General features: G+C 30.0%; 2 protein-coding genes across 2 annotated transcripts; one reads left to right on the top strand and one right to left on the bottom strand.

Moving 5' to 3' along the window:
* The first annotated feature begins 7,276 nt into the window (after positions 1 to 7,276).
* Positions 7,277 to 8,175, top strand: LOC115888811 (protein PBDC1-like). Its single transcript, XM_030908655.1, has 4 exons — positions 7,277 to 7,366; positions 7,427 to 7,525; positions 7,603 to 7,786; positions 7,889 to 8,175. Exons 1-4 carry the CDS (start codon positions 7,364 to 7,366, stop codon positions 8,074 to 8,076), a joined length of 474 nt encoding a protein of 157 aa, XP_030764515.1. The 5' UTR covers positions 7,277 to 7,363; the 3' UTR covers positions 8,077 to 8,175.
* A 664-nt stretch (positions 8,176 to 8,839) lies between these two features.
* LOC115888833 (60S ribosomal protein L26) lies at positions 8,840 to 9,971 on the bottom strand. The gene is made up of 4 exons (XM_030908691.1): positions 9,886 to 9,971; positions 9,492 to 9,680; positions 9,088 to 9,228; positions 8,840 to 9,027 (listed from the first exon to the last, which is right to left on the bottom strand). The coding sequence occupies exons 2-4, from the start codon at positions 9,657 to 9,659 to the stop codon at positions 8,887 to 8,889; spliced, it is 450 nt and encodes a 149-aa protein (XP_030764551.1). The 5' UTR covers positions 9,660 to 9,680; positions 9,886 to 9,971; the 3' UTR covers positions 8,840 to 8,886.
* Positions 9,972 to 10,819: the final 848 nt, after the last annotated feature.

Here is a 10,819-nt window from a genome sequence, read left to right as displayed (position 1 = left end):
CACGTTCTTTTTTTGTTTGTTTGTACACTTAGTTAATTACAGTTACTTTGTTTATATCCTAAGTTCTGTTAGTGTTTCAAATATTTATTAAAACCAAGACTGTATCGTTCTTTTTTAACGTTTTTTTTTCTTAATCTTAATATAGAGTTCTAATCAGTGTCGATATAACTTTACGACAATAGTCACCATAGCTACTTCGTAAAAAAATAACATCATAAAGTAATGAGAAAAAATCTGCCCAAGGCTTAGCCCGATCCTGTCGTGTTGAGCCACACCCAAAATTCCAAACACACGTGCTTTAATTAAGGCTGGATTAAAGTTTGCAGAGCTTCAGCATTTGCCATAAAATAGCGAACAATCTGTTACAAAACCAGATACATTATATACCACTGTAATCACAAAACTTCAATCTATTTCCATATTGTAACGGAATTTTAGATTAAGTCTTTATTTTCGAGAAAATTTAGTCCAAACATAAGGAATATTTTGTTGACGTTTGACCATCAAAATCTTAAAAATAGAGAAGTTGTCTAAAAATGTGCTACAATACGGATATAGTATAATCCTTTATCTTTAATTTCCTTCTTCATTTGTGTAAAAATACCTAGCAAGTTTTATATAAAACATTAAATGCCGAACGCTTATTTTGCTACTTTTTTGGACTAGTGAAATGGACTCTTAAGACTAAATATTTCAATTGGCTGCGCTAAAGATTGAAACGGATTTAGATAAAATAGAAACAGGTGAGTTGGAAAGTCAAAAAACGGTAATAGTATTTTCTCGTACGGAGTTGTGAATGTGAAAAAGCCGTAGTTTCCACGGCTTACCTGCCTTCTTTAAACTTTTTCCAGAAATGTATCCATCCTATCGCCAAAATCGAAAAACCCGATGACTACGGAACCATAAAAGCGGCTTATGTACGCTCGTAAGCACATTATGTCACTCGTAAAACGTCATGTACGTTAATGTTAAATGTTACAAAGGTGTAGCAAAAGATTTTTAAAAAATGTCTATACCTCTGTGGCGAATTCGTCTGTTTAAAAAAAGTCTTATGGTTATTTTGCCACTGTGAGAAAACCTAGGTTAATCCAACGGAGACTAATTATTGTCAGCAGTGGTTTACTAATAAACAAATTTACGTAACGGACAAAAATACGCTTAACGTTTCGGGAAGTATGTCTCGTCCCGTCGTCGAAAGCAAAAACAACACAAAGAACAAAGAAAAAAAAGTTGCATTTAAATATATTTAAAATATTTAAATGCAACTATTCTAGAACCAATGACTAAAGAATATAAGGACATGTAACGCCCCTATACGGGCTGCAGCAGAATTTGTGATCTTTTTTTTTTGTTTTGGTGGCAAACAATGAGTCATCATTTGGTCACCAGCGACAATTTTAGCGATTTTTAATAGTTTGTGTGTAGAAAACTTTGTATAAACTTTATTACAATGGTGATTAGTTGTTCACCTTTCAAGTGTAAAAGCAGCAGCGATAAGAAAGGGCCAGGAGCTACGTCCACTCCAACTTTTTAGCGTTTTCTTATTGAATTCGATAATTATTCTTCAATTTCAATTAAAATCTATATGTACTTGATATGTGCTATACGTCGATACTAGTTTTGTACCTTTTGTTAACATTTTAATACGTTTTTTTCGTAATTAATTAGGATGATACACCATAGGCGTAGTCAAAACAATTATCAAAAAATATAAATATTGCTTCAAACAGCTAGGTTAAGAAAAATATGTGCCACGGCACTGTTTGGTGTCATCGTCACAATTTGCTCTCGGGTGTTATTTGTCGTTGGATTCTTTAGTCATTGTCTAGAACACTTTAGTTTTTTAACACATAATTACGTTCTATTAAAATGACACTATATCAATTTAAACTTCATAAATAAATAATGATAACAACAGATAACAATTACATAAGGTAAAACCAAAAAAATAAGCTTCAAACTTTCTGTATGATTATTTTTTTAATTAGTTTTTAATTTTTACGTATGTTATGTTTATTTATGTGCAACGGCCCAGCTACGTCGAAACACCGGTTCCCATTAGAACACCGAAGTTAAGCGACGTAAGGCGATACTAGTGGATGGACGGGTGACCGGTTCGAAACTCTGTATCGTGCTGTTGTCCAAAAAAAAGCCAAAAGTGTAAAATCTATTGACACACACTGCTCATTCACGCCGGTTCGAGGCCGGATGATATCGCATATCTCGTGAGTAAGAGTTCATTTAGACACTTGCCAAGCCGGTAGGCCATTGACCACGATATGGCCGAGGACCGCGGTTCGGATTCCGCGTAAACAAAGTAGGCCCCGTCCAGATTAGCCCTGGCAGCAAAAAGGAGACGTTAACTGAAATCTTTACTTTACTTTTGTAAAACTTAGAAAATAAGTTGGTTATAATAATGGTTTTATAATTCGGAAACTCTTTATTTATTTATCTAGCAATGCTAGAACACTCTATTAATTTGAAAGTCGATTAGAGAAAATAGTATGATTCATTGGCAAGCGATGTAAATATTTGCGATTAGGTAAAATTGTGATGTAAGAGGACAGGCTTAGCTTACCGGCGAGTCAGTAGTAGACGGGACGGCCGGCTGTAAAGTAGTGTTGTGTTGTGTTTTGTCACAGAGCTGACATTTGGAGGTTGCGAGTCTTATGACTAAGGTTAGGTTAGGTTAGGTATAAAGGATTAGGATATACTATACTATAGGATATATATACTATTTGGATACGAGTCTTATTGACTATTAGGATACGAGTCTTATTGACTATTTGGATACGAGTCTTATTGACTATTAGGATGCGAGTCTTTAAGCTTATTAAAATGCGAGTATTTAAGACTATTAAGGATGCGAGTCTTTTGACTATTAGGATGCGAGTCTTTATGACTATTAAGGATGCAAAGGACGCGAGTCTTTTGAGTACTAGGATGCGAGTCTTTATGACTATTAAGGATACGAGTCTTTTTGTCTATTAGGGATGCGAATCTGTTTAGCTGCAGATTTGCGTCCGGGGAAAGCCCCTATACTTATTTCAGGTGACACCAGCTAGTTGTTGAAGATTAACCAATAGATAACCGAATAATATTTGAATTAGATGGAAGATATGGAATGGGATATAATGAATAGAATACCAGTGGCTAGGGGGCGGAGTACCCCCGGGTGAGTTTTACTATTTAACTATCAATTTTGTCCAGATCAGTAAATGTTTGTTTCGTTGTTTTCTTTTACAATGAGAGCCTGCTTGCCAATGACCAACTAAATGGATATTTGAGGTGAATTTGCATTGTAAGACCCGGTTGAGTAAGCCCCAGAAATAAGCGATTTTACACTTTATTTTATGTTTATTTATGTTATGTTCTTTAAAATCTAAGAAGCTATTGCCATATATTACTAACATCTACAGATGCATGAGCAATACATTTATTTTTATTAGATTGTATTAAAAAAAGCCTCTTTTGTTTTTCTTTTAGAGGCTATCACATTTTATAATGAAAAAATTATGATTGATGATGGTTTGGCACAAAAACATTTCAAATTTATGATTTCCGTCTATTAACTATTTCGTCAACATGTTTATATAATTTATGTCAATGATGACAGGTATTGATAATTTCGATTTCAAATATCTCGAGAACTATTACTCGTAGCGATTTTTACCAAGAGATCTTTTTTACGTTAAAACGTCGTAAATGTATATTTTTTACTTAGTAGTTTTATACAGGTACGGACGAAAAGTTATTACTCTTCAAACCAGTTAAAAATATGTAGGTGGCGCCCTCTACAAGTAAGAGTCATATTGACATCAAAATCGAATCTCTCATATCAAAAACCTCCCAGACACCAAATTTCATCCAAATATTGATGTTACTTCAGAAATTATTTAGAAAAAATCGAAATAAAGATGAAACTTCTACACCCTGTATCTCCGAAACTAAGCATTTTAAGACATACATTTATAAGAGCTTTTTTACATATTTTTATCTGCAGAATATGCTGCTGAAGTTTCCGGAATACAGTTTGGACCACCCTGTATATAAATCAAAAGTTTATTGTTTTATAAGCTAAATATTACGCTTTCTCTATAGATACCACTGACTAACCCAAACTGTTGCTAGGAACGGATATAGAATGGAAACGGAAGGTATAGTGAGAATCAACCTTTATTCAGACGACTAGATTTTTAGAAATTGTGAGTGATTGGATCGTTGGAGGACTACTAAAGCTACAATTTATTTTCAAAAGGTAAAGAGTGTCCATAATAAATAAAAAAATATCAAAGTTGTATTTTTATAGGGAACAATAAAAACCCGTACATTATTACATTTTTAGTTTCTACGCTTAAAATAAAGGTAAATTTAATTAAGGTTTACCGCACTTTAATCTTACCGTCTCTGAAATATTTACGATTTTGTGAAAATACATTAAAACCAAATATTCTACTGAAGTTTTTCTATTTACTGAATTTTGTGTTGCAATAATAAATATAATACGTACGTTCTAAATAAGCATTTGTCAAAAAACTAAATAAAATTTATATGGTGTTACTTTTTTACCACATAATACGCATACAAAATTCAGTTTTTTTGGTATTTAGAGGAGTTATTAATCAACCCAAACAGTCAATCAATGTAGTTTGAATATTGGGATTATATTAATTGGTCCCCTTTTACAAGTATTTAAACAGTTTTTTTTAACGAAATACACGAACTATATCAACAATACTATACAAGCGATTTTACACTCTACTTTATGTTTATTTATGTTATGTTCTTTAAAATCAAAGAAGCTATTGCCATATATTACTAACATCTACAGATGCATGAGCAATACATTTATTTTTATTAGATTGTATTAAAAAAAGCCTCTTTTGTTTTTCTTTTAGAGGCTATCACATTTTTCATTATAATTTTTGCGTTGTTAAAATCTACCCTGTGCCCTGTGTCCCATGAATGCTGACAAATCTTAGATTTGTGAAAATCGCCCTTCGTTAAATAATCTTTTTGTTCTTTAACTCGAAGATTTAAGGGTCTAGTTGTTTTATTTTGTAGATTTTCTCACTGTGGCGAAATAGCCATAGGACTTTTTTAAAGAAAAAATTTTTAATAAAAAAAAGCTGTTCTTTGTCAAATTTTTTGGAAGGTGGTAGAATAATGATAGATGTATGGAAAATGTCCCTTATTTTTTGTATACACCTAACGTTGTTGTCGAAATATATTTCTGTGATACGTAATTATAAATTACCCTTTTTAGTACCGGCCTTCATCCTTCAATCAGAAATCTACGCTATACAGGGTAAGGCAATAGTGGGTCGGGCATCTGTAGCTCCTAGAATAAAAAACTTGAGAATTTTGTTTAAATGCGAACCTAAAGTATGTATCAGGATGTATTTCAGGAAAATATTTTAACTTCTACAGGGTGGCTCAAAAAAGTGTGAGTGAATTGGGATGACTTTTTTAAATGGAACATCCTGTATATTATTGCATTTTTTGCTTTCTTTCGGATCACTTTACATATTCCTAAGAGTCACTGAATATTTAGTGGATAAGTCTGGACATATGTCTTAGGACTTTTTTTGTTGGAAATAACCTCCCCTACCTCCTACTTTAATTTGATCCATCATTTTTGGGACACCCTGTATATAACAGTATTTTTTTTCTTTTTTTACTTTGAACGTTTATTGTACATATTTAGAATTTTATATGTTTCGATCTTATTTTACTCTATTTACAAATTATGCGAATTATTGGGAATATGCATATTTTAGACGTACTCCTACATCAATAGTTGTATTTGAGCATGAGAATAAATAAAAATTTATTTATTTATTTATAAGTAAATATATGTATTTCGATAGTTTCAGAGATATTAATAAATAAATAAAAAATATATATTTTTCAAACTTTAAAAAAAAATCTTAAAAATACAAAAACTATCCTGGAATCAAAACTATATATTATATATTTACTTTAGAAGGTCTACACTTATTTTGCTATAAATACGGTAATCGTATATCATACAGGATGTTTAAAATTCTACGCCAAACTTTCTAAAATATACAATAATTTTTCTTCGTTTTTTTAAATGGAACATCAAGTATATATTATTTTTTCAATAAATGGAGAATTAAAAGATGAACATTTTTTGTATTTAAAGCATTTTAGAATTTTTAGCGGTTCCATTTAAAAAACGAAGAAAACCTCTGTTTATTTATATTTTGGAAAGTTTGGCATAGAATTTTGAACACCCTGTACGGTATAAGATTACGATATTTACACCAAAGTAAGTACAGGCCCACTATAGTAAATACCTAGTATATTTTTGTTTTCAGGACATTTCTTGTATTTTAAAAAAAATATTTATTTATTAATATTCCTGAATACCCTATATATTATTTTTTCAATTAATGGAAAATTAAAAAACGGACATTTTTTGTATTTAGAGTATTTCAAAGGATATTCGCGGTTTTATATTTCACATGGCATTTTCCACAGTAAATTTTTATCAAAGCCACCCAATGATTTTTCTCTCGTATTTTTCCGTTCAAAGAGCCATATGAAATAATACTGCGTGTATCCGCTAAACCATTAAAAATTTTCAAATACTTTAAATACAAAAAATGTTTATTTTATAACTCTCCATCTAATAAAAAAATAATATAAACGGTGTACCATTTAAAAAAACGAAAAAAAAAATTTATTTTTTAGAAAATTTTGCGTAGAATTTTTAACATCCTGTATTATTTAAGAATACGATATTTATAGCAAAGTGTGTATAGACTATCTAAAGTAAATACCTAATATAGTTTTGATTTCAGAACAGTACTTGTATTTTTAATAATTTTTCAGTGATCTGAAATAAGGCAGCCAATTATTGAAAATTAAGCTTATTATTGAAAAAAAAACATATATTACTTCAGTCAATACCACACCTTTATTTTTTGTTTAGAAGCTTTAAAAATTATCAAAAAATAGATTATTTTAGTAATAAAGAAGAAAAAAATAAGATTATTAAATGTTAACATAATATTTCTTGACAAAATGGTGAAGGTGAATTAATTAAAGTTTTAAAATTTGTAAAAAATACAGAGTTTACTTAATTCAAAATTCAAAATCTTTGCAGCAAACTTGTTGCAATTTACGTAGCCCAAAATCGTTCTTTATTTGATAAATTAGTTCTAAATTCAAGAAAATCAAGAAAAAATTCAAGTAAATCGAATTTATTTTTTATTCGATACAAATTTCCCAGCTCTACTTTAGACAAGGACAAAACAACATGTTGACATTTTTATTTTGAGGTTAAAAGTTGCAATTTTTTGTCGGGATAATTTGAAAATATAAAATACCTACAATGGTAAAATTTAAATATGTTTTAATAAGTTTAGTATTATATGGAATTAAATATATTTTCTAGGATGTGTTATCCCGTCCAGCTGACGAATTTGAAAACGATCAAAGCGTAGAAGCATTATGGGCAATGAAGGCATACGAACATGCAGAGATTTACTTTAATGTGCGTAAAAATAGTTAATTTTTACTATCCAGTTCTTTGTATTGGCGACATTTTTGTCTATATACTTTCTTTTTTAGATTCTGTGCTCAGTAGATCCAAAAATTCTACGTTTGACTCCTCAAGATGATCTGATTTATAAATTGTTTCGGGAAGAGTTTCCTGACTTGAAAATTGATATTATTATTGAGAGTGAGTTAAAAAGCACAAAGGAGAAGGCGAAATGGAGACCATTTTGCGAAAGATTTAAGAATATTGTAGAAGGTAAGTGTTAAAAATAAATATTATTTTACTATTGTACACAACTTTTATGGCTTGTTATAGCACTATAATTGTGTAGTTAGTTAAAGATATATTATTTTTTAGATTATAATTATGGAACTTTGCTAAGATCTGATGCTTCCAGTGACTACAGTGAAGAGAATACTATGCTCGTTACAAAAATTCAGTTTTTTGCTGTGGAAATAGCGAGAAACAGGGAAGGTATTAATGACTGTTTGAGGGTCAAGTTTATGCCAGAACCTATCAAGGACCCTAAAGCTGAAGATAGTTAAGAATTTTTTTAATTCGTTTATAAAACTCACTTTAGTTCTAAGGGTTATTTAATAAAAAAATTATGAAATAAGTATTAATAAAATGAGCATTTAATTTTATTATTTTTTTCTTTTCTAGAATTTCCTGTAGTTTTCGATCAATTTTTGATATAAAAGAGGTTGTAGAATTGTTAAAAAGTTTATTTAAATTAGTATTGAATGTTATTCTTTAAAGCCTTGTCTACTATGTCTACACGTAATGTTTTACCTGTTCAGGCAAAATGTATCAAGTAAGACATCGTAGAGCCGCGTGAGCACCAAGCTTATTGCAAAAAAATGTTTACAAAGATAATATACCGTATGATCGAATAAAAACGGCGTCAGCGATGGCTATGAAGATCGCTGTCATTTTATATGTAAATTTATATGGGAAATGTCATCGATCGTCATTTCCAAGCCAACTGGACGCCGTTTTTTTGATCATAGGCCTTTTAGACTCCATAATCATAGGGTACATCTTCTTTAGATGGGACTCAATATATTTTTAGAGTAATTTTTTTTTAAACGGAATTCATATTTTTCCATCAAGTAAAATTTGTTATAAAACACCATAAATTATCTATGGCGACATTTAGATTAAACCATTTAAAGCCTTTTTGATATTAAAAAAACAGCAACATGTCAATAACACTTTTAAATAGGACGTTTGTTATAAAAGTATCCTTAAAAAACACTTTAATAATAACACATTAATAAAAAGAAAATAAGGTCCAAACACAGTGTATGAAGTTTTTGTCTTATTTATTAAATAGAAAATGAACTATAATACACTTAAGATGTCTCAACTGCCGCTGCAGCTGATTCTTCGGTGTATTTGCCCTTGTCCTTGCCCAATGCAGCCAATCGTCCCTTTGCTCTGCGATCAATGATTTTCTTTCTGTCTTTGTCCATTTTAAGCTTTACAATTACAGCCTGCAAGAAAAATGTATATCATATTAACAATAATACATCAAATTATAATCCTGTACTTACTTTGGAAGGGTGAATGCCTACATATACACTAGCACCGTTGGCTTTTTCTCTTTGTATTCTTTCAATGTAGATAACGAATTTTTTCCTGTAAACTTGAACAACTTTACCAACCTGTTGGCCTTTGTAGTGTCCTCGTACAACCTAAAAATTAATATTTCTATTATTAACTCATTTAACACAGTTTTCTTTAAATATTATATAAAACTAGATAAAATCAGTGCCAGAGTTTCACCAAAATGTAAGCCAGACTAAGCTAAGTGCCTGCATTCTAAAGAAAACCTTTAGAACCGGAACTCTGCTCTGTCTTAAATCTTACAGTCTACGAATGGTTTGGTTCATCATGAAAACAACATTAACTAACTAAATTAACAGTATTATCGTACTTTTAATGACATTTAACTTACTTGAACTTCATCGTCTTTACGAATGGGCATGGAACGAACATTGTATTTCTGTCTCAATTCCTTTGAAAGGGGTGCAGACATAAGCCTCCTCTTAATGTGGGAAGGTGCGGAGAAATGCCTTTTCCTGTTTTTACTCCTCGAAGCGGTGACCAGTTTGTTGAACTTCATTTTGAGTGCTGTTTCTCGCCCCTAAAAATAAAATGACATGGTGTGTTCAGGCTAAGTCCAATGTTTACCTTACTTTTTGGTTTATTAGAAAATAGTATACAGAAAAATATTTCTGCAAACTCGTAGAGATGAATGTATTGCATGATTTAAAAGTAATTATAAAGCACTTTGTGTGTGAAAATAATAGATGAATTTAGATTTTTAGGAAACTGAAAAATGAACCTACCGATCACAGCAAATCAAACTTGTCAAAAAGACAGGGACGCGCGCAAGTGTCATTAAAATTTCAAAAAAATTCGTGTATAAATAGTTGCATATGCTACAGAAAAATCAGAGATATAGAGGAAATTTAAACAAATCGATAAATATTGATAAAAATAAATGATTATTCCCTTAAACTAAGCTGTAAGACTAAATCCTGACTAAACCTTTTAGAGATGTTTACCTCTCTAGACGATTTATATTATTTACCTCTCTAGACGATTATAGCAGCTCTTATTTATTAAAGCATACTTATTTCTTATTTAACAATTTTTACTCATTATAATTATTATAAATTTAATGAATTATTATATTTAGAAACTTAGAAGAACCTTAAATTATTTTTTTTGTTTAAATCTTCTAAAAAAACACAAATTTTGATGATATATTCAAACAATTTACAGCTCTAAGAATAATATTTAACTTTTATAATAAATAAGGTTTTTAATCCCCATCTCATCCTAAATTTTTAAGTAAATTTTAAGAAAAAACTTCCTATTTTTCGGTATTTCTTGCTGTAATGAAGAGCACAATAAATAAAAATATTTAAAAAATACTTTGACAGGTATTTGTTGGTTTTGTTTGCCCTATATCTCTGCCCTATACCGGAGATAAGCGTATAAAAAGTTGCATACCCTCCTTGGCATACCCTAGCATTATATGAAAAACTTTAATTTTTAAAATGTAAATTTTAAAAAATGTTTATAAAGTTGGTTTAAAGTAAAAAGGTATAATATAAATGCAATAATTTTCTTCTCGTAAATATATTAGAAAAAATAATAAACTAAGTATACAATAAAATAACTATACATGTATTTTTTGTTTATATGAATCAGTTGTACCATCTAATTGTTAATTATACTTTAAAATTGATGCATGATTTTTTAAAAATTAGATTT

Source organism: Sitophilus oryzae, unplaced genomic scaffold (genome assembly GCF_002938485.1).
Source record: "Sitophilus oryzae breed Bouriz unplaced genomic scaffold, Soryzae_2.0 scaffold_808_pilon_pilon, whole genome shotgun sequence".
NCBI lineage: Eukaryota > Metazoa > Arthropoda > Insecta > Coleoptera > Curculionidae > Sitophilus > Sitophilus oryzae.
The sequence above is the reverse complement of the archived record's forward strand: the minus strand, read 5'-3'. Positions and strand labels throughout refer to the sequence as shown.

Coding starts and splice junctions, on each gene's coding strand:
- LOC115888811 (XM_030908655.1), top strand. Junction 7,526..7,602: donor ATGCAGAGATTTACTTTAAT/GTGCGTAAAAAT, acceptor TTTCTTTTTTAG/ATTCTGTGCTCAGTAGATCC. Junction 7,787..7,888: donor ATTTAAGAATATTGTAGAAG/GTAAGTGTTAAA, acceptor ATTATTTTTTAG/ATTATAATTATGGAACTTTG.
- LOC115888833 (XM_030908691.1), bottom strand. CDS start 9,659: ATGAAGTTCAACAAACTGGTCACCGCTTCGAGGAGTAAAAACAGGAAA. Junction 9,229..9,491: donor GTAAAGACGATGAAGTTCAA/GTAAGTTAAATG, acceptor ATTAATTTTTAG/GTTGTACGAGGACACTACAA. Junction 9,028..9,087: donor TAGGCATTCACCCTTCCAAA/GTAAGTACAGGA, acceptor TTTTTCTTGCAG/GCTGTAATTGTAAAGCTTAA.